Source organism: Cricetulus griseus, chromosome 4 (genome assembly GCF_003668045.3).
Source record: "Cricetulus griseus strain 17A/GY chromosome 4, alternate assembly CriGri-PICRH-1.0, whole genome shotgun sequence".
Classification (NCBI taxonomy): Eukaryota; Metazoa; Chordata; class Mammalia; order Rodentia; family Cricetidae; genus Cricetulus; species Cricetulus griseus.
This window is the reverse complement of record NC_048597.1, coordinates 118,401,816-118,426,955: the sequence shown is the minus strand read 5'-3', so window position 1 is coordinate 118,426,955 and position 25,140 is coordinate 118,401,816. Positions and strand designations below refer to the sequence as shown.

General features: G+C 36.4%; 1 protein-coding gene across 2 annotated transcripts in view; it reads right to left on the bottom strand.

Moving 5' to 3' along the window:
• The window catches only part of Gucy1a2 (guanylate cyclase 1 soluble subunit alpha 2), a 338,698-nt gene that overhangs the window by 224,778 nt on the left and 88,780 nt on the right, over positions 1 to 25,140 (bottom strand). For both annotated transcript variants that reach the window (XM_035443424.1, XM_027415212.2), the window contains exon 4: positions 22,999 to 23,717. In XM_035443424.1, the coding sequence (XP_035299315.1) occupies positions 22,999 to 23,717 (719 nt within the window). The remainder of the gene's footprint in view (positions 1 to 22,998; positions 23,718 to 25,140) is intronic.

The window sequence follows — 25,140 nt, the reverse complement described above, 5'->3', positions numbered from 1 at the left end:
TTCAATGTGGGTCTTTTAACAATGGGGAACGATTGGTTTAAGGATATAAAACTGCAGTTGTACAAGAGGCATGGACTCTGTGAAGTCTTGAGGTATACTGAGAGCATGATAAATATGGTAGATAACAATATGCTATATTTTAAAAGTTGTGAGATAGTATACTTTAAGTGTTCTCAAAACAAAAATGATGAATATGTGTGATATAACATGTTAATTGGTTTAATTTAGCCATGCCATTGTGAACATACTGTATTGTGTATCATAAGTGTACATGACTTTATTTATGAGCTAAATAAATGAATGAAAAAGAAAGAAGGGACTTTGAGAGCCCATCCCACGTGAAGGGATGCTCTCATCCAGGACACATGGGAGAGGGCCTAGGCCTGGCCCAGGATGATGTTGTGGAATTTGGGGAGCCCCTGTGGAGGGCTCTACCCTCTATGGGGAGTGGAGGGGGGAAGGGGATGGTGGGAGGGTGAGGGAGAAGGGATTGACATGTGAAATTATAATTTGTAAAAATTTAAAAAAAATAAAAAAACGAAGTACCAATTAATATTTTCATGAAATAAAAAAAAGGGTTCAAATACCACCTTCGAATATTATACTACCTACATCATGTTAAAAGCATTCTTAGCTTTTTGGTATTTTAATTTCTTCATCTAAATTTAGAAGCTTTGAGAAGCTCATAAGAATATTTTTCGTCTTTCAGAAAACATGAGATCTTACCTTTGCTATGATTGTAAAAAATATTTCTTGTCAAATCCACATAAGGCATAAGATAGTGTGACAGTACCAATCTCACAGAATTGTTGTGGGGGAATTCAATAACAATATGTACATGATTGAAAGAGTGCTTGGTACTAAGCACTCAGCAAGCATACAATGTCATCCTTATCACTACTGCCTTTGCAGTCATCTTTGAAAGGTACCAAGGAACTATCATGGCATCTGTAAGGATAATGCATACCATGTTGTTACAGTGGCCCATTAAAATAATTAAAATCCAAAGGACTTGTTTAAATGGTCTATTTAATAAAGTAATATTTTAAAAATAGAAAATATATATTTCCAACACACCTTTAAAGAGTATAATTTTAATTTTAAATCCCAATGAACTACTCAGTCCTTCTTAATAACTATGGTGTTTTTGCTGCATCTTACTTGTACTTTCTCCCTGAAAAATCTTCAGGATTCAACTTTTCTGTTACTTCCAGTCAATTCTGTACAAGGAAGAAACTTACAGATCTTGAAAGAACAATACTCACCAAAAGCAATCTACAGATTTTGTGAAATCACCATTAAAAACCCAGCAGAGTTCTTCACAGAACTTGAAAGAACAATACTCAACTTTATATGAAAAAACAAATAACCCAGGATAGCCAAAACAACCCTGTACAATTAAGGAACTTACGGAAGCATCACCATCCCTGACTTCAATCTCTACTATAGAGGTATAGTAATGAAAACAGGTTGTCATTGGCACAAAAACAGAGAGGTAGACCAATGGAATCAATTGAAAACTCTGATATGAATATACTCACTTATGAACACCTGATTTTTGACAAAGAAGCTAAAATTATAAAATGGAAAAAAGAATGCATCTTCAACAAATGGTGATGACATAAGTGGATGCTGTCAAGTAGAAGGCTGCTGATAGACCCTTATCTATTGCCATGCACAAAATTTAAGTCCAAGTGTATCAAAGACTTCAAAATAAATCCAGCCACAACGATCCTCTTATAAGAGAAAGTTGGAAGCACCCTTGAATGTATGGGTACAAGAGACTGCTTCCTGAACATAATGACAGTGTGCTGAGATTGACAATTAATACAAGGGACCACCTGAAACTGACTAGCATCTGTAAAGCAAAGGACACATTCAACAAGACAAAATGGCAGCCCACAGACTGAAACAGCTGACCTGACCAAGTGAGAGCACATGGACGCCAATTGTAAAGCTTAAGAACCATTATTGGACAGAACAAAGCCTCTGAATGTGGGTGCCAGTTAGGAGGCCTGGTCAGTCTATGGGACCTCTGACAGTGGAAGCATTATTTATCCCTAGTCCACAAACAAACTTTGGGAGCCCATTTCCCATAGAGGAATACTCTCTCAGCCAAGACACATGGAGGAGGGCGTATGCCCTCCCCCAAAAGATGTGACAGACTTGATGATTCCCCATGGAAGGCCTCACCCTCCATGGGAAGTGGATGGGACACTTGTGGGTCATGAGAGGATGGGAGGGAGTGGGAACTGGGGTTGATATGGGAAGTAAGATTGTTTCTAAATTTAATAAATAAATTTTTAAAAACTACACATAAAAAACAAACCAAAGAAAGAAACGTCTTACTCAATTGATTTATTACTTACTCAATTTATCTATCCAATTGATAAATATAAGCAAAGAAAAGGTTAACATACAATTTATTTATTTTTGTTGAGTATATACTAGCAAAAAAATTTAGATGTTTCTGATTTTTTTTCTCCTTAGGAAATAAAATCTGAGCCTTCCTCAGCTTACAGAGAACAATTCAAACCAGATCGTTTATTCAACTCTCCCTTTTTGAATTACTGAGTTAATAGCTCGGCAAAATAGAACTGATATGTGTATATTCTATATTTAGAAATTGAGAAGTTATACAACACATTTTGAAATTAAATTAATTTAAACTTGGTATATGGAAATAAAGGAAATAAATCATACATGAAGCCTACAAAATAATGTTCTCCTAAGAAAACAAAAGACATTTTTTTATGGCATCCAGTGATCCTTGTCTGAAACAAATGAGAGATTTCCATCTCTCATTGTGATAAAATATTGTTAATTCTGATACAATTTGTACTGTTGATTCAAGTTAAAAAAATTCATTATTTACAAATGGAAACCTGACAATTTAAAGATGTCATATCTATTAAGGATGCAATCCCATAAAACTAATAGGACTATAAAGAAACAGTAAATAGGAACTAATCACAATTTCATTGATATTATTTCTTGGTATAAATTAAGAAGATAAGAGATCTAACTTGATAAGATTTTGTTTACTTTGTAGGTGATATGGGATATAAGCATTACATGTAAAATAATGTAGTGTGTATATATCACAGAATAATAAGTACTTAGTATACAAAGTTTCTAAAAAGCCTGGAGATTATAAGAGTACATTTTTACTTGTCTTTTTATTTTACCAGTGTTGTAGGAAATCAAACACAGGTCCTGTGGTTAAAACACAGTCCAACAAACTAAGATGAATCTTTAGCACTTCAGAATCCTTTAAACACAAAATGTTGGTGTGAATTTTCTTCTATATCTTGTTTGTGGTGATTATAGGATTAGTTGTATGCATCACTGTATTTGTGACAAAAAAAAAATGCAGAATTCGAGGTGCTATGAACCACAGTACAAACTCTCCTACATTTATGGAGACATAAAAAATCCTCACCATTCTTTTTAAAATGAAAGATTTCCTAAGGTTGTGTTGATGGGCTAACAGAGATTCTTTTTTTTTTTCATAATTTTGAGGTGTGAACTTGAAATTTCAACCACTTGAATGAGCAGTGCATGTAATTACAAATTTCTTAGAGTTCACCATTAACAACATCACAAATGAGCCTATCCTGGCTCCTTATTTGTTCTTCACTCTTTCAAAGAACAAGAGTAGATCAACTTTCTTCTTTTGATTGCCTCTTGCAAATAGATCAGAATTTTTTTACACCAATGAAATACATATGGCCTTTTGTTAGGAGAGAAGGGAAAAGAACAAACACCCTCATGGGATTTGAATATAAATGCTACTTCTTTTCAACAAGAATGCAGTGAATTATACTCCTCATGTCATAGATTCATAACACACTGTTAAAGAAAAAGAAGAGTTGGGGGTATGATTTTTCAATTAAAATAGAAACAGATTCATTTAAAGCATCACAGCCCCTAAACACCAACACAACTGCAATGAGAAATGACTTTAATTTTCTAGCAACTACAAAAGCCAGAAGATAAAATTGTTAAAGATGCATATCATGTTTAATTGTTTGCAATTTTAGCATTTCCTAATGTCTAATTGTATGGATGTTTAAAAACATAGAAGAACACTCGGCCATTGCTGGTGGGGTGTAAACTTGTTTTACAAGAAATCAGTATGTGGTTTCTCAGGAAAATGGGAATCAACCTACCTCAAGGTCCAGCAATTTTTCTCTTTGTCATATACCCAAAGAATGCACATTCATAAAATATGGACATCTGTTCAACTATGTTCATAGCAATGATATTTGTAATAGCCCGAACATGGAAGCAACCTAGATGCCCCTCAACTGAAAAATGGATAGAGAAAATGTGGTACATTTACACAATGGAGTACTACTCAGCAGAAAAAAAATAACAATGGAATCTTGAAATTTTCAGGCAAATGGATGGAACTAGAAGAAACTATCCTAGGTGAGCTAACCCAGTCACAAAATGATAAACATGGTATGTACTCACTCATATATGGTTTTTAGACCTAGATCAAAGGATTACCAGTCTACAATCCACACTGCCAGTGGAGCTAGGAAACAAGGAGGACCCCAAGAGAAGACTTCATAGTTCCTCGAAGAAGGGGAGGGGGACAAGAACCCCTGATCAAAGTGGGAACATGGTGCTGAAGAGGAAGGAGTTGGGAAGGGAAGAAGTGGAGGGGGGAGGAGAACAAGAGGACTGAGACAGGGGAGGAATAGAGGAGGGTAAGAAAGGAGATTCCTTGATAGAGGGAGACAGTACAGGTACAGACAGAGGTCTAGCACAGGGGAAATGTAAGGGGATCCACAGGAATGACCCCAACTAAGAATCCAAGCAGTTGTGGAGAAAATGCCATTGATGCTCTTCCCCTATAATGAGATTGGTGTCTACCTTGGCTACCATTTCTAGAGCCTTCATCCAGTAGATGTTCAAAGCAGAAACAGCCATCCACAGCTATGCACTGAACCACACTACTGGAATTCAGTTGTGGAGAGGGAGGAGGGATGAGCAAAGGTGCCAAGACAGGGCTGGAGAGACCTGCAGAAACAGTGGACCTGACATAGTGAGAGCATGGGGACTCTAGTCATAAAGCTGCGGAAACAGCATTAGACAAAACCAAGCCCTCTGAAAGTGGGTGCCAGCTAAGAGGCTAGAGAAGTCTATGGGACATCTAACAGTGGAGTCAGTCTTCAATACTAGAGCACAAATGGACTTTGGGAGCCCAATCCCTATGGAGGGATGCTGTTGCAGCCCAGATATAGCAAGGAAGGCCTGGGCCCTCCTCCAAATGATATGATAGACTTTGAAGGTCCTGGGGAGGAGTTGGGAGATGGGTTGGGGGAGTTGGGGGAAAACATGGGAGGATGGGAGGGTGAGGGAATGGGGGGATGGATAGGTAAATATGAGTGGTAATTAAAGAATAAAAATTAATAAATTAATTCCAGAAATTATAAAAGAAAAAACAATTAAACAGGTTTCTTATAATGTACCCTTATAAACTGAAAATATTTTAAAGCAGATTTTACTGTTTAACTACTCATGGCAGATCATTAAAATTATGTCTTGTTGCATTTTAAAAGTGGGAATTGGGTACTAAACTTGAAATTATTATATATATCACTCCAAAGAATTTCATTGAGTTAAATTTTTGAAAGACACTGTGTTCTAAGTTTTAGAAAAACAAGGAATGATCATGGAATCACAGCTTTTATAAATCTGCTTGTAACATTAGTCTACTATTTTATCACATGTTTGGCAACAGACATAATGCAAAACTATAGTAAATGGCCAAACTTCATTCCTTGCAATTAGTGAGTACCAGAAAGCCTTTACTTTTACGAACTTTGAGTTCTCTCTATGGAATTTTAGTAGAATGTTCCTAAGTGATTGTCACTCTGCTTTGGGGGCTCTTATTTATTGTGTACCTGATGACTTCAAAAAGCAATTCAATTTACCTATAATATTTCTAATTTTTGGAATACTTCTCTTGATCTTTTAACAAATCTAGTTACCAGTGATTTCCAACTCCTGGTTTTATCTGTGCAACCTAAATAAATACTATCCATTTTCTTATGATAGACTATTCAAACACCTGAAGTTAGTTCTCACTTTTAAATATACTCATGCATACATGCAAAAATATATCTGAAACATGCATATATATGAGAACATGATAGATAAGTGACAGTAGATAGATTGTTATAATGTACTCCTCCCACATACTAGAGCAGAATAATTTCTTACTACATTCTAAAACTTCTCCTTATACACACAGACAAGTGTACCTGCCACACCTCATCAAAGAACCTTTTCTATGTATCAAATAGAGACAGCACAAAAAAGCACAATTAAACACATTTAAAATATGAAGAGACCTGAGATTCTCATCTCCAATACATGTCTAAGTTACAAGTCCTGCTTCTGTGTTTCAGGAAACCAAAGAAGGGGCTGAAAGATTCTAAAAGTCAGGGCATCGAGAGGTTGCATGTGAAACAGTTTCTTCTAGAAATGGCTGTATAAACAAAACCAGAACAATGCAACATCAGTGGACATGTTAATATGGAAGGGAAAACCCTATACAAAGTACTACAAGTAACTCATGACTACTTGGAGAAAGAGAAATACCCACTCCCTGATATTTCTTGTGTTCAACCTTGAACATGCAGTGTGTTCAACCTTGAAAAGAGTGGCTTCAGCAGGTAATAATATGCTTTTAAATGTTAAACCATATTTAAATATTGTTCTCCAAGAATGAATAGTATTTTATTTTAAAAAGAAGAGTTGGGATTAATCAAAAGAAATAATTGGAGCTAAGACACAGTTTAGTTTAAAGCACTTTTTTCCAAATCCCTGAAGCTTTGGGTTCAATCTCCAGTAGCTCAAAATAGAGAGGAAAGATGATTTATAATAAGGAAACAACCAAAAGACTGCTAAGGGAGTGCTTGCTGGATAAAATTGAATCAAATGTTCTGTCTGGAAAGAAGAATAATGTCATGGTAGTTTTACAAGGAAATGTAAGTAAACTAGAGAGGATCAAGGACTATGAATTTGGCAGAAAATTAGTTGTAAAATTGAAAATTGCTCAAAGTCTCATAGACAATACAGACTCAAGATTTAAATTTAAAAAGTCTAGCTTTCTTCTGTTTCCATCAGCTACTGGACAGAGAGGCTCTAGGATACCATGTAAGGTAGTCATCAATCTCATTATAGGATAAGAGCATTTAAGGAAGCATCTCAACTATTGCTTAAGTTGTTAATAGGGGTCAAACTTGTAGATCTCTGGATATTTCCCTAGTGTCTGATTTCTCTTTAAACCTATAATGGCTCCCTCTATTATTGAATCTCTTTTCTTGCTCTCCTCTATTCTTCCCCAGACTAAATCTTCCTGTTCTCTCATGTCTCCCTCTCCCCTCCTCTTCTCCCCTTCTCTTTCTCCTAGCTCCCCTTTCCATGCCCCATACTCCCAATTAGCTCAGGAGATCTTGTCCCTTTCCCCATCTCTGGGGGACCATGTATGTCTCTCTTAGGATCCTTCTTGTTTCCTAGCATCTTTGTCAGTGTGGATTTTAGGCTGGCAATCCTTTGCTCTGGGTCTAAATACCATGTATGAGTGAGTACTTTTGTCTTTTTGTGACTGGGTAATCTCACTCAGGAGAGTTTCTTCTAGTTCCATCCATTTTCCTATGAATTTCAAGATTCCATTTTTTTAATTTTTTCCACTGAGAAGTACTCTATTGTATAAATGCACCAAATTTTTTCCATCCATTCTTTAGTTGAGGGGAATCTAGGTTCCTTCCAGGTTCTGGCTATTACAGGTAATGCTGCTATGAACACGGATGAACAGATATCATTGCTGTATGAACGTTCATCTTTTAGGTATATGCCTAAGAGAGGAATAGCTGGATCTTGTGGTAGACTGATTCTCATTTTCCTGAGGAACTGCTGTAATGATTTCCAAAGTGGCTGAACAAGTTGGCACTCCCACCAGCAGTGGAGGAGTGTTCCCTTTTATCCACATCCTCTCCAGCACCATTGGTATTTTTTATTTTAGCCATTCTGTCAGGAGTAAGATGGTATCTCAGAATTGTTTTATTTGCATTTCCCTGATGGCTAAGGATGTTGAACACTTTCTTATGTGTCTTTCAGCCATTTTAGATTCCTCTATTGAGAATTGTCTATTTAGTTCTATACCCCACTTCTTAATTGGATTCTTTGTTGTTTTGGAAACTAGCTTCTTGAGTTCTTTGTAAATATTGGAGATCAGCCCTCTGTCAGATGTGGGGATGGTGAATATCTTTTCCCAGTCTGTGGGCTGCCATTTGGTTTGGGTAACTGTGTCCTTTGCCTTACAAAAGTTTCCCAGTTTCAGGAGGTCCCATTTATCAGTTGTCAATCTCAGTGTCTCTTGTACAAATTCCTTTGAGGGTACCACCTACTTTCTCTTCTAAGTGGGTCAGCATGGCTGGATTTATGTTGAGGTCTTTGATCCATTTGGACTTAAGTTTTGTGCATGGCGATAGACATGGATCTCTCTGCAGTCTTCTACATGCCAGCCTCCAATTATGCCAGCACCATTTGTTGAAGATGCTTTCTTTTTTCCATTGTATAAATTTACATTCTTTGACAAAAATCAGATGTTTGTAGGTGTGTGGGTTAATATCATGGTTTTCAAATGGATTCCATTGGTCTACTTGTCTATTCTTGTGCCAATAACAAGCTTTTTTGAGGACTATAGCTCTAAAATAGAGCTTGATTTCAGGAATAGTGACACCTCCAGACGTTCTTTATTGTACAGACGTTCTTTGTTACTGAACTCTGGAATCCAGTTGCAGAAAGGGAGGAATGATGAACAAATGGGTCAAGATCAGTCTGGAGAAACTCACAGAAACAGCTGACCTGAACAAGGGGTGGTCACAGACCCCAGACTGATAGCTGGGAAACCAGCATAGGACTGTTCCAGACCCCCTGAAGGAGGATGTTAGTTTGGAGGTCTGGGCAATCTATGCAGCCTCTGGTATTAAATCAGTATTTAGCCCAAGTACACGAATGGACTTTGGGAGCACACTCCACAAAGAGGGATACTCTCTCAGCCTAGACACATAGAGGAGGATCTAGGCCTTGCTCCAAATGATACGATAGACTTTAAAGATCCCCCACGGGAGGCCTCACCCTCCCTGAGAGCATATAAGGTTTGGGATATGGGATGGGGAGCAGGGGAGGAGGGGTGGGAGAGGGAACTGAGATTGACATGTAAAAGAAGATTGGATATATATATATATATATATATAATATATATATATATCCAGGTTGAGAGGAAATATTCTTCATAAATGGCACACATTACTTGAGTGCTTGTTCTAAACTTCTAATCAACCAAGATCCATGTCATGCTATTTGTTTCAGTTATAAACATTGTCTATTGTCATGATAACCACATGCAAACAGAAGATATGCACCTGATGCCACAATTTCAAAGCTGTTCTAAGAACTGGAAATGACCTTAGTTCTCAGACCCATAGAGAACACTACATAGAAGAGAAGGAAATCCCATCCATTATGTCGCAATGCCTGTGAAACCTTTCTTTGGTTTTCATATACTTCAGGAATACAAAAGCAATTATTATAGCTACATGAGCCATTTTCTACCACATGACATCATTAAAAGGGCATCATCAGGCTCTAGATCTTATTTAACCAACATTACATAAATGTTGCTAAGACAACTACTGGACTTCTCTCTGCTAAGGTATCTTTTGGTATTGTAACAACAATGCAATTATCATTAAATGCTTTTAAATGGCCCACAGAGTTCAATTTCTGTTCAAAGAAAAGACAAAACGGTCTAAAGATACACCACAACTTCATGGTTTAATTGCAACTGCCAGGTAGCAATATGAAGAACACAATAGATAGAGAAAAAACTCTGTTTTATTTCATATCAGGGAAAGGATAAAACACTGGTAAAATATAGAATTAGTACTTACCAATAACAACTTAGACATTCATTTGTATAGTTTCAGAAAAGAATATTCTTTACAAATATTTTGTACTTAGGAGGGTGTACATATGTGAGTGTGGTGTATGTGCATATGTTTTTCTGAGTACATATAACTCTGTACACCAATGCAAATTCAAGAAAGTTGCCAGTGTCTGATCTATTGCTTTCCACATTATTATTTTGAGACATCATTGTTGTTCATAAATATAGATACAAAAATAACTAGCAAAATATTATTAAGTAAATTGGGCAACAGTCAAAAGATTCACACACCATGACCAAATGGAATTCATGCCAGGACTTCCAAGTTCAGTTCATTTCTGAAAATCAACCATTGTAGTTTTTCCTATATACATGATATACTATCATATATGTGATAGCTGATTTTATGTATATATGATATACTATCATATATATATGATTATATATATATATATATATATATATATATGGCAAAACCATTGAATCATCTCAATAGATACAAGAAATAAACATTTTACAGTCCAATGCTGACTCTTGAATTTTGAAAGTAACATTCTACATACTGGGAAAAGAAGATTCTGAATCTGGTCAGTAACAACAGCCAATATTATTATTATTCAGGCTCCGAAGTTAAGAATTAGGCAAGGTTTTCTACCATTTACACTTATTGCTATGAAAAAGAAATGTATGAAAATGAGAGGGGAGGGTTGCAATGAAAAATAACCATCTGGACTCTCAGATTATAATCTGACATAAAAAACTCCCTTAAGGAATCCAGTTCCTAGGTACCAAATATTTTCTACTCTAGATATTGAACTATTTTGAGGTTAGTAAAGAGTGCCTATCAATATGCAAACATATTTAGTATTCTTATGATCTAAAAATATGAAAACAAAACTTAAAAGATAATTCTGCTAAAAGAACATAAAAAATAAGTAAAATACATGTAAATAAATTTAGCAAAAATCTTCAAGCCTATACTTTGGACATTGTAAACCATTTCTTCACAAAAGTAAAAACATTTCTTAAAAATTGAAGTAGATAATATTCTCATTGTATTTTTAGATGCTAATCTTACTATCTTGGTTTATAGATTCAATATGATAAATCAAATCACTAGCAAAAGGGCTCAAAATGAAGTCTGTGGTAGAGTTCTTGCCCAAAAGTTACAAGTCTCCAGTGGTCAATTCTCAACATCAGTAAAAGAAAACTCCAGCTGCTTTTCCTTAAAGGTAAACAAATAATATTTTAAATATTTAAGATAAATGTAAAGGACTTAAAATTCTCAAGGCAGTATTTAAATTTTTAATTATAGTACTTTAGTATAATAAAATACTTTGATAAAGTTATATCAACCAAGGAGTGCTAACAGCATGAATTCTGGCATGAAAATGAAATAATGGATACATACTCTTAAGTATCACCTAGATCCAGGTAATAGAAATACAATTTGTATGAACTAAAATTATTAGAACATAGTCTAGAAAAAATATGATCCAAGCTTTCTTGATAAGGTTAAAATATAATTATCTTGTTGAGATCATTGTATACCAATGGTGAACAAGGGAACCAAATAAAATTAAAAAGCTTTGGTTCACACAGGATAGGTAGGAATCATCTCAAAGTAGATCACAAACCAGAATGTAAGTGCTAAGATTATGTAAACTCTCTGAAGGAAAAAAAAAATCTGTGATTTTCTTTAGTAAAAAAGACTTTTAGGTATCAAAGCAAATGAATGATTCATATAAGACACTGCTGATATCTTCAAAATTAAAACTATTCTTTAAAGAACAGTCATTTTTGAAGCAAAAAAGTGTCAGCATGCTTTTAGAGTATCAGGTTTTCACTACATAGTTCAACATGACCTGGAATTTGTTAATTGTGCTGCTTTTTCCTTGAAATTCTGGAATTACAGACATACACTAAACTACCTAGCTCATTCATAAGATATATATATATATCTTGTATTTGTATAACAAATATACAAATAAGTATGTGTAAAATATTTGATTAGATGCTTCATAATAAAAATATGCTATATCATGAACTATAAGTGAAATGTGAATTAAAACGACTTTCATTCCATAGGAAGAGTATTATTCAAAAGACTGACAATATAAATTGTTGGTAAGGTTATAAAACTATTTAATCTCACATGCAGATGGACAAATGGGAAATGTACAGCTTCTTGGAAAATTATTAGTAATATTTTAAAGAACTTAAACACACATTCCCAATGTGACATAGCAGTTTCTCTCCTATGAGTCACCTAAGAAGAAATGGGAAATGTCCAGGAAAACTATTGTATGTGAGTGGTCACTGAGATATTGCTCATAATAGCCCAAACCTAAACTCATCTGATATCTATACACCATTGATTTTATGAACAATAGTTACTGTTCAGTATGCACATATTGTGCCGTGGAAGTATTCAGTAATAGAAATTAACAAGCCCCTGATACATGTTGCATAATGGATAAAACCCAGAAAATTTTATGGTTACAATGATAAAACATGTCTTTGAAAGTCAAATGTATAAAGATGGAAGTCAGAATGTGATCGTTAGTAGAGGCAGAGAATGGACAAAAATGAGATCAGTAATCTTTGGAGAGATAAAGGTTTCTAATAATGTATCCTTGTGAGTCAGGCCTACACTTAGTAAAGATCTTTGCACTATGTGTTCACCAAAAGATATCCCTGACTAGAGAAATAATTTGAAAAAGAAAAGGTAGCCAATGTTCCAAACAAATCACCGGGTTTTAATTCTCTGAATCTTAAAGTGATTGGCTAAAAAAATAAAATGCATTATTATTTCATTCAATACAAAGCAACAGTTTTTAAAAGATTTTATTTATTTATTATGTATACAACATTCTGCTTCCATGCATATCTGCACACCAGAAGAGGGCACCAGATCTCATAATGGATGGTTGTGAGCCATCATGTGTTTGCTGGGAATTGAACTCAGGACCTCGGGAAGACCAGTCAGTGCTCTTAACCTCTGAGCCATCTCTCCAGCCCCAAAGCAACAATTTTTAAATGAGGACAGTATGAATCTTTTTAACTAAAAAGATTAATTTCTGCCTTCAGAATCCATTATACTACAACTAAATAAAATCTGATGTCTGGTATCAGGCATCTCCTTTGTAAGATCATGAAATCATTTTGCTGAGAAAAACTTGAATTGGCAAAATATATGTTACTAGGAGTTTACAATCAGCATGCAATTATCTGGATGTTAGAGAATCCTCTATAGAAAATACAGTAGCTATACAATGGTCTCTATTGACTTGTATACTTGAATGCTTAGGGAGTAGCACTGTTTGTTAGAGTAGGTGTGGCTTTGTTGGAGAAAGTGTGCCACTTGGTGGGCTTTTGGTTTCAAAAGCCCAAGCCAGGTTGAATGGTTCTCTCTTCCTGTTGCATGAAGATCCAGATGTAGAATTTCATCTACACCAGTATCATGTCAGCTTGTACAGAAACATACTCCCCACCATGATGATAATGGGATTAACCTCTGAAAATTTAAGAAAGCCCAAATAAATACTTTCTTTTATAAGAGTTGATATGGTGTTTTCAGAACTATGACTCTATAGTAGAGCTTGAAGTCAGGGATGGTGATGCCTCCAGAAGATCCTTTATTGTAAAGAGGTGTTTTGGCTATCCTGGGTTTTATATTTTTCCATATAAAGTTGAGTATTGTTCTTTCAATGTCTGTGAAAAAATGTTGGGGTTTTGACGGGGATTGCATTGAATCTGTAGATTGCTTTTGGCAGGATTGCCATTTTTACTATGTTAATTCTGCCTATCCAAGAGCATGGGAGATCTTTCCATTTTCTGGTATCTTCTTTAATTTCTTTCTTTAAAGTCTCAAAGTTCTTATGTACAGGTCTTTCACTTTTTTGGTTAGTGTTACCCCAAGATATTTTATGTTGCTTGTGGATATTCTGAAAGGTGATGTTTCCCTGATTTCTTTCTCATTGGATTTATCATCTGTATATAGTAAGGCTACTGATTTTTTTTTGCTTAATTTTGTATCCTGCTACCTTGCTGAAGGTGTTTATCAGCTGTAGGAGTTCCCTGGTAGAGTTTTTCGGGTCACTAATGTAGACTATCATGTCATCTGCAAATAGTGACAGTTTGACTTCGTCCTTTCCAATTTGTATCCCTTTGATCCCCTTTTCTTGTCCTATTGCTATAGCCCGAACTTCAAGTACAACATTGAAGAGATGTGGAGAGAGTGGACAGCCTTGTCTTGTTCCTGATTTTAGAGGAAACATTTTGAGTTTCTCTCCATTTAGTTTGATGTCGGCTATTGTTTTGGTGTATATTGCTTTTATCATATTTAGATATGTTCCTGTTATTCCTGCTCTCTCCAAGATCTTTATCATGAAGGATGTTGGATTTTGTCAAAGGCTTTTTCAGCATCTAGTGAGATGATCATGTGGTTTTTCTTTTTCAGTTTGTTTATTTTTTGGATTATATTGATAGATTTTCATATGTTGAACAATCCTTGCATCCCTGGGATGAAGCCTACTTGATCATGGTGGATGATTTTTCTGATATGTTCTTTGGTTTGCCAATATTTTATTGAGTATCACAAAAGTAGACAGATAGACCAATGGAATTGAATTGAAAACCTTGATACTAACCCACGCACCTACGAACAACTTATTTTTGACAAAGGTGCTAAATCTACACAATGGAAAAAAGATAGCATCTTCAACAAATGGTGCTGGCAAAATTGTATTCGGACATGCAGAAAATTGCAGATAGATCCATACCTGTCACCATGCACAAAACTTAAGTGCAAATGGTTCAAAGATCTCCCCATAAATCCAGGCACACTGAATCTTCTAGATGAGAAAATAGGAATTACCCTCGAACAAATTGGCACAGGAGACCGCTTCCTGAACATTATTCCAGTAGCATAGACATTGAGGTCTGCAATTAATAAATGGGACCTCCTGAAACTGAGAAGCTTCTGCAAGGCAACCAAAACAGTCAGCAAGACAAAACGACCACCCACAGATTGGGAAAAGATATTCACCAACCCCACATCTGACAGAGGGCTAATTTCCAAAATATACAATGAAATCAAGAAGCTAACCACCAAAACACCAAACAATGAAATTTAAAAGTGGGGGGCAGAACTAAATAGAGAATTCTCAACAGAAGAATCTGAAATGGCTGAAAGACACTTAAGAAAATGCTCAAAATCCATGGCCATCAGAGAAATGCAACTCAAAACAACTCTGAGATACCACCTCACACCTGTCAGAATGGCTAAAATCAAAAATACCAATGACAATCTATGCTGGAGAGGATGTGGAGAAAAAGGAACACTCCTCCATTGCTGGTGGGAGTGCGAACTTGTAAGACCACTCTGGAAATCAGTATGGCGGTTGCTCAGAAAAATGGGAATCAGTCTACCTCAAGATCCAGCCATTCCTCTCTTGGGTATATACCCAAATAGTGCATGTTCATACAACAAGGACTTATGTTCAACCATGTTCATAGCAGCATTGTTTGTAATAGCCAGAACCTGGAAGCAACCTAGATGCCCCTCAACTGAAGAATGGATTGAGAAAATGTGGTACATTTATACAATGGAGTACTACTCAGCAGAAAAAAGCAATGGAATCTTGAAATTCGCAGGCAAATGGATGGAACTAGAAGAAACCATCCTGAGTGAGGTAACCCAGTCCCAAAAAGACAAACATGGTATCTACTCACTCATATATGAATTTTAGACATAGAGGAAAGGATTACCAGCCTATAATAGTCTTCACCAAAGAAACTAGGAAACATGAAGGACTCTAAGGGATAAATGGACCCCCAGGAATGGGCAGTGGCATGAACTCCTGAGCTAATTGGGAGCATGAGGGTAGAGGAAAGGGAGCTGCCACAATAAGAGCAAGAGAAGAGGAGTAGAGGAGAGGAAATGGAAGGGCAGAAATATTGAGTTGGGGGAAGAATAGAGAGAGAGAGCAGGATGAGTGATACCATATCAGAAGGAGCCACTATAGGTCCGAGAAGAGAACTAGAATTAGGGAGATCTCCAGAGAACTACAAGGATGACATGTTCTGACAATCCAGGCAATGGTGGAGAGGACAACCTAAAAGCCCTTCCCCTAAAATGAGATTGATGACTACTCTTTATGCCATCCTAGAGCCCTCATCCAGTGGCTGATGGAAGCAGAGACAGACATCCACAGATACACACTGAGCTGAAATCTGGAATTTAGCTGGAGAGAGGGAGGAAAGAAGAACGAAGGGGTCTGTACCAGGTTGGAGAAACCCACAGAAACATGGGGAAGGGCCCAGGCCCAGCACAGGAAAATTTGGTGGACACTGCAGAGCTCCTGTTGAGGGCCCTACCCTCCCTGGGGAGTGGTGGGCGGTTGGGGTGGGGGTAGGTTGGCGGTGGAGGAGGAGGGATGGCGGTGAGGGGAGGGAGAGGGAGAAGGGACTTACATGTGAAACAAGCTTGTTCCCTAACTTGAACTAATAAATAAAAAAAAGAAAAAAGAAAAAAAAAAGGGTTGCTATGGTCCTGGTGTTTCTTCACAGCAATAGAACACTGATAAGACATGGGCATACAGGGAGAACACAACTAACATATGCATAAAATCTTAATTTGTGCTATTTTGGAAGGAGTTCTTAAGTGAGAAACACAAAAATTGATATTAAAGATACTATATATAGAGTCCTTTGGACATATGATAAGTTGTGGTATAGAATTTATAACAGTATGCTAAATATTAAATCCACAGGTAAGTATATCTTTTTCTCCTCCACAAAGATACTTCTTTTAGTAGATGAAATCAACTACAGAAAGCCTTATCTGGTATAAATTCAGAGGAAAACTCACTGTGATTGCCTGTCTTAACTGATATATCTATAACACAGGCTCAGGGATTATCACAGAAAAGACATCTGTTGCAAGGTAGTACCTTGGTATAGACAGCACAAAGTGAATTGAGCTAGGGATGAGGGAGATTGATCTGTGAGGAGTTGTGGGGAGGAGAAGAGGATGATTATGATCAAACTATATTTAATAAAATCTTTAGAGAATTAACATATCATATTTTAAAAGTAACACATATATTTAGAAGAGCAAAGAGGACTCCAATTCAGTTTGAATGAAGTTATGGCTGATGTTCTGGTAATGTAAAGGGAAAAACAAATGTCAAGTCATCCCTCACCAAATCTACATTTAGTATTTGATATTCTCTAATCAATTATGGTGATCTTAACAGAGAAGGAAATGCTTACACATTACTAAATTAGATTAAATTTAAGTTATGTTGAAGTCAATCATGGATCCTGGACAGCCAACTGGAATTTGTGTTTCAGCAGTTCCATTATATTTTGACAAAAGAAATTAACATATTTGGGACTTTTCAATTATCATATCATAAAAGATGGCACATACCTAAAGAAAATGAATGAACACTTTAGAAATAATTTTGCTCACAGAAAATGAAAGGTTATTTCTTCCCTGCTTCTTACAAATGTTACTCTTACTCAAGACTTACTCAAATCTTAAGTAAATAAGCCTAATCTGAAGATACTTCTTAATAATGAAGAATTGTGAATTTCTCTCAATGCTAACTCTTAGACTGAAAAATGCAGAAAAATAACAAGGTTATTGTTCTTTCCCAGGTATGGTGCATTTCAAATGTTAGCTTCCTTTCAGGATGTTATCAGACTTCTTTTAAATTTTGCTATAAGTCAAAAAATATTTCAAAGGAAACCATGCAATTTATTGTTTGGGAAAATCCATTGCTGTCATACTTTGTGTCTATGATAACCTTTCTGTTTATTTTAGAAGCTACTGCATGATTCTGTGACAAGTAGGGACAAAGGTATTAATGAGCATTCATAATAAAAGCTTGATTATTAATTTTCATGAGTAAAAAAGGAGATGATATGGTTTAATAAATAAAAACATCTATGCATGAAGAAAAACATAAAAACTATAAATGTTGTGCACTGTATAAAGACAAGCAAAGCCTATGCCTTGCTTTTCAAACATTAGTGACATTATTATTGCTTTAAAGTATTAAATACACTCTCTCTATATATAAATATATATATATGTATATATATATTTGTATATATATATATATATATATATATATATATAGAGAGAGAGAGAGAGAGAGAGATTTTATTTGTGAATGTTTTGCTGTCATGTATGTGTGTGTATCATGTGGCCACAGAGGTCATAAGAGGACATAAGAGACTTGGACTAGAGTTGTGAATTGCCCTGTGAGTGCTGGATAGTGAGTGAAAGTCCCCTGGAAGAATAGAAATTCTCTTAAAAACTGTGCTATCTCTCTAGCCCCTTATTGACATTTTTAAAACTAATGCACCATCAATATGGATTCAGATAGAAATATATTTTAGATTGTTCTTTGATCACTTGCACATAATTCACATTTAACAATGTTCTGGGCATTTATACACTAGATTGTGTTTTGTTTAAATGGTTTTGTGGTAAACTTGAAAAGTGGTTGGAGATTAAAATTTAATCATATAAACCTTACCCACTGAAAGATACTCTTAAGGTTCATTTCAATGGAACATACATGCATATAGGGTCATGTTAGGAATCAGTATAGTGGCCCATAATGTATTTCTCTGTGTTGTGAAGTCACAATGCATGGAGAAATGTCAGCTGAGTGGAAATGAGGTGCCTGGGATATGCTGAACTTAGTATAAGTCTTTATAATGAACAACAGGAGTTGTTGCATATATAACTCAACAAGAGAGTAAGTTCCAAACCTAGCAATCAGCAGAACTTTGAAATTTCAGCCATGTGGTTCTGTCTTTAGAACCAAGGATACAAGAGAGGGGATTGAAATCTCCCTCTGTGGCTAAAATATGACACTGAGGCCAGACATGTGTCAGGGGTGTGCCTACATAGAAACCTAGAGAGGCCATTTTATGAAGCCATGGAGGTGAAGCTTGTGTTGCATTAAAGACTCCAAGATGTTGGAGATGCCAGTGTCATGGGATACATGCCAAGCATTGAAACAGACAGGTTGTGGAACCAGTGCAAGAGAGAGAAGCATGTTGCAGTCAACAAAGCTGAAAGTAGTTGGAGACTTGAAGAGCACTTTGGCATCAGACATATAGATGTGGTGGTTGGAGTTTGCTCCACTGATTTCAAGGGATTTTTGGTCCAGCCTTTTCTTACTATGTTCTCTTTCCTCCATTTTAGTATGGTAATGTATATTCTGTGCCACTGTATATTGGAAGTCTGTGATCTGTGTTTTGATTCTGATTTTATGGGTGATGATAGTATGAGGCTGTCTTGAATCTCATAAGAGACCGTATTTTGGACTTTTAAGTGTTGGACTATAATAGATTTTGGACTTTCAAATTTGGACTAAATGTATTTTTTTCAAAATGATATAGGTATAAGTCTATGGGGGCCAGGGAACAGAATGTAGTGATATAAATAGAATTGTCCTCAGTAGGTTCATATCTCTGAAGGCTTAGGGATCAGGAAGTGGCAGTACTTAAGAGGGAATAAGAGGTATGGCCTTGTTGGAGTAAATGCTGTCTTGTTACAGGAAGTGTGTTACTGGGGAATAGGCTTTGAGATTCAAGGCCCAGGCCAGTCCCAGTAGCTTTTGTTCTTTTTGTTCCCCGTGGAACTAGTTATAGAAATCTCAGGTAGTTCTCCAATACCATGTCTGCTATCATGTCAACATGGTTCCCTGCCATGACAAAAATGTCCTAAACTTCTGAAACTGTAAGCCAGATCTGATCAAATATTTTCCTTTATAAGAGTTTCAATGGTCATGGTGTCTCTTCATAAGCATAGCACACTGACTAAGGTATCATGTTACCTATTTTTAATGATCAACCTATGATAAGCAAAGAAAATAATTAAAAGGATGTTGTGCTTTAAAAAAAAGATGAAAACAGGAATGTTGCTACCCTTACGGTTCCATAATGCACATGGGAGGATCAAGTCCATACTGTGTCTCATCAAATCACCCATGTGCATCTTAAAACTCAGCCATACACTTAGCCTGTGACTAAGAATGTAAAATGATAAAGACCATGGTTTATCCAAAGCATTTTAGTTAAATTTAAAAATGGTTTACCATCATTGGCATAAGATTAACTGTTGGCCTCATCTTTTTAATAGCAGTTGATGGTTCAATACTATCTAGTGCATAGTGTGAAGAGTAGTTTCTTATTAAACATGAATAAAGAAACAGAGGCTCCAGGTACATGGGGTCATGTATCAAGGATAGCTTTTATGAGGAAATACTTCATATCAAGGTCAAACTTAAGAAAATCCCATAATTTTGAGGTCTGATTTTCTTTCTTCTTAGCATATTTGAAAAAAAGTATACAGGGTATTGGGTGACATACTAATTCAAAAAGTTATTCATGGTTCAAGATGCCATTAACTGAGGAATTTTCAACTGGAGACAAGTGTAGTGTCACAAATTCCTCATTAGGGCAAATATGAGTGAATGAGCAAGAATGTAAATATAAGGTTGAACAGATTATTATCTCATTCGAAGTAAAAATCCCACCATCACATTATTTTTAAACCATCGCCAACATGTTTAAATGATAATTGCATCCTCTCAATGAGCACAGTTCCTTATTATTGGAATTGGCAGGGGGCCCTGACATTTGAGTCATCATCTCATTATGTCTATTTCTTATCTTAGTACACAAATTAAATAGAAACCCAGTCAGTCCCAGTGAAATTTGGGAGAAGGATGAGCAGTAACCTTAAATTGCAGGGTTTTTTCCCCTTAAATCTGTAGGGTATATAAAGAAATTAACATATGTAATAATATCTCATTCAGGCAATTTTAAAAAGGCTGGCTTTTATTTTAAGGCCAAAAATGCTTCAAAATCTCAAGCCAAATATTGAAGTTGTACAAAACAAAACTGACAGTTTCAGTATTCTCTAAATGTAAAAGCTAGAATAATTATAGGTTTAAAAAGCAACTACAGCTGGGTGGTGGCCCTCCTTTAATCCTAGCACCCAGGCAACAAGGGCAAGCAGATCTCTGTTCCTGTGAGGCCAGCTTGATCTAAAGAGCAAGCTCCAGGACTACCACAACTACACAGAGAACTCTACCTCAAAGACACAACAAAATAAATAAAAAGTGCTACCAATGTAGCAAAAATATACATTTTACAAGTTTCTCCCATTCTGAAACAGTTTCAGAATGTACAGAGATTATGAAACATATAACACACATCTTAAAATATTAATAAAATTCCTTTATATGATCAAGTAGGACAAATAATAAAAGTAAGTTTTAAAATTAAGCGTTGAAATGTGCTATGTGGGAACCCAAGTCTGCCCTCAAGTGATTTTAAATCATTGGATTTGCATGTCAAAATTTTTACTGGTGAATTGTCTAGATCACTTGATTTAGCAAATTGAAATAGATGTACATTGTTCTCAAATGTCTTTTTAAAATTCTTCTATTAAAAGTCCAAGATTATAAAATTAATCAATTATAAATCTCTTTAATAGACCATCAGTTATGGTTCCCTGAAGCCATTCTTCTTTCACTTATCATTGAAGACACTTCATAATATGGATGGTGTTAAGTTTCAAATCCAGGACAAATGGCTGAAGTGCATATTTAACAAATCAAAGCTGGACTTGGCATGACTTTTCCCAGCATCCCTCAAATCCCTACCTGTTACATAGTATGGCCCACATACCATGCCCTCTACCCTGAACTCCCCAGCCCAAGGGCTATGCTACCCTTCCCTGAGAGGTCTTCCCTATATAATCCACACATTTAGGTTATCTGCCATCTTTTGGACCTATGACCTCATGACTGCTGCACCAGATCCCACTCTTTCTCCCTCTCTTCCCCTTTGTCCCCCCCCAAGGCTTATCTCACTGTGGTCATGTCCACTCTGGGCTCCCCCAGAAATCCCTATTCTGCTTATACTCTCCCACATATCTATAATAAACTTTCCCCTCTGCCATACATAGGAGCAGTCACATCCTTTCCTTCCATTTTTATTTCATGAGTTGTTCAGTTAGATTATTAATTTATTCAGGTTTTCTTTCTGCCATTTTTCTCCTCGTTCATTCTAAAAATCAGCAGCTTCTCAAACCACTTACTGTTATGATAAAGCATGTGGGAGAACTTGGTGGATTTCATGGTGGAAATGGTTACTGAGGTGGGGAACAAACATTCCAGGCAGACAAAGTTAAGTGAGAAATTTTATTAGAAAGTGGAGAGGAAAGGAAATGGGAAAGATATAAAGACACAGAGACACAGAGACAGAGAGAAGAGAAGAGGGAGACAGGAGAAATCCTGTCTGCCCCAGGGGAACAGAGGGTAAGAACACAAGTGGTTAGGGTCTTTCTTTTAAAGGGATCATTTGCACCTGCCTGCACACTACATAACCATGGAACCCTGGGCTTGCTAGGGTACTGCCTGAGTGATTTTTTTTCAGGTGACAGGGGCAGGCCAGCACAGTGCCTGAATCCTTACATTTAGAATCCAGAGGAATAGTCTAAAATTTGAACACTAAAATTTAATTAGTCCATATCCAACATTGGGAGAATACATTTTTTTCTTTCTTTTGGCACACACACATGGCATAAATGGAGTGTTCCAAGACTGTGAAATTTAAGAGATCCTAATAAAATACAGCAGGCTATTCTCTTTGTTTACTTAAAGATTTCTCTAACTGACTTTTCCATGGAAACATTCAAGGGTTTATAATGTTAGAATTTTATTGAGTCCTATCATTTTGTAATTTCTGTGGCTGGTATTAATAAGTTTCTTTCTTTTATGTGCTGAAATAAATTAACAAATGAGGCAGACACTATGTAAAAGGACTGGGAATACAGCCAAATCTTTCTACATGCATCCAGAGATGGGAAATCTTCTGAAGCTCTCTTGTCTAAATAATTACAACTACAGCCAGCATGTAATTTATTGAAATAATTACCTATTCTACTAGATCCCATCATTTATCTGGAATCTATGGCTACTTACCTTGTCTTTATTCTCAGTACAAGAAGCTTCAGGCTTGGTTCTTATCACAAATGGGGTGGAGAGTCGCAGCAAGACCCTTTCAAATGTGGCATTAACCTTTGGAGAGACTATCTCAAAGCAGTCTTCAAACTTCAACACTTTGTGAGTGTCACATCGAAGTTGCTTCCTTAGGCCCTCCCCCAGCTGAAGAACCGCCATGGTGGGGTCAAACATCAAATGGAATGGGAAGGCTCTGCAGAAGGTGTTGATGCTAATTCTGAGATCTGCAGGAACTTGGGAAGTACCTTGTGGAATATTCTTTGGGATGTGAAGAGTTTCGCATTCTTTGATAAGGAAAGAAATACAGTTGCAATTGCTTGGGTTTGAACCATCAGAGCACAACTTTTCATTTTCAATTTGCTCCACTTCCACATTCAAATGATAGATTCTTTTTCCTGCAGCCTTAATCATTCCCAGCATTGCAAACCCCACAGTATGGTGAGGATGGAAGTAATGCAGCATGAGAGTACCTTCAGGAAGCTCTTTGCATAGGAAAGATGGTGACTCCAGAGTGGCCTGTTTCCCAAAAGAAGTTCTAATGTGTTCCAACAATGCATCAAAGCCATTGAAGAAGTCCTGCAATGTGCCACCCACAGCTCGAAGGACTCTCTCATTCTCATCAAAGCATATCTTAAAGAATTCCTCACCAAATCTTTCTTGAATTTCCTGGAACTTCAGACCTAAAGAAAAAGGAGAATAAAAATGTTAGTTAACATGGACTACAAGGAATGGAACATATAGCTTTCAAGATTCTCATCTAAAGAGGAAGCAATTGAGAACTGGAGAGATGGTTTAGTGATTAAGAGTATGAAATACTCCCAAAGAGAATCTGAATTCAGTTCCCAGCATCTACATCAAGTTGCTTAGAACTGCCTCCAAGTTTAGATTCAAAAGAATCCAATGACTGGTCTTGTGGCCTCATGCACATGTCTATACACAAGCATACACATATACACATATTGAAAAATACATAATTTAAAGGAGACAGTGAAGGGACCAGACCCTCACCCAGCCTCTTGCTTTAGCAGCCATGACAGACTGCAGAAAAGACCCAGCAAGATGTAGGCCTCTGACTCAGCAACATGGGCTAAGCTTCCTGACCTTGCCCAACTTCCTAGTCACTAGGAGGTCAGAACCCTCCATGTGGTAAGGAACCAATCAGAAGTTAGCTGGAGGTCTCTGGATATGCTTTATAGTAACAGTGGCATACAGAGCATAGCGGCCACCATGGGAGGGCCTATAGGCCATAGCAAACAATTGACCAATCAACACAAGACAGGTCACCTAAGCCCGGAAGTGTACCAATCCCAACACTGTTGTGGACCCCAGCCACTCCCCTTGCTCTACCCCTATAAATCCCTTGCCCAGCAATACCTAAGTGTCCTTTTTGCTTTACCTGCTGTGTTGGATGGACGGAATACCTAAGTTAATAAAGTTAACTAATTAATTATTAAAGAAACCTTTGCTTTTGCATCAGAGAGTTGGCTCCTTGGTGTTCTATTTGGAGTCTCTCAAATTTGGCATAACAATCGCAAGTAAACAAAGCAAGTGACATTTTTTCCTGAGGTTCCAAATTTCCTACATAAGTTTCTTTTAAATCAAAGAATTATTTTTAAATTAATTCCCATGCTTTTAAGATGTTAGGGGAAATTTGATTGTTATTTTAATTTTTGAAAACTCTATTCTATACACCAGTATTAGGTTTGGGACAAAAAATCATAGAATGTAAAGATATTTTCCAATATTTCCTCTGTACCCCACAGATGCATTCTTTCCTCTAGCATGTATCTACAAATGAAGGGTTTATTTATTATGCAACAGCTGTATGCTGACCCACTGTGATCACAAAGACCTCACAATTCACATTGGGGTTCATTCTTGATGTTTGCTGCCTATTACCATTGACTAATATATTACCATTTTTATAATATATTCAGAATATTTTTACTGCCCAAAAACTCTACTCTTCTCTTTCCATTCATCTCTTTCTTCCCCCTGATGCTCAGAGTGGAAGATTTTTAAATACTAATAACCTAGAAATTATTTTTCTTTAATACATCATTCTTTAAATAACACAAACAACTTTTTCTTTTTCATTATGAT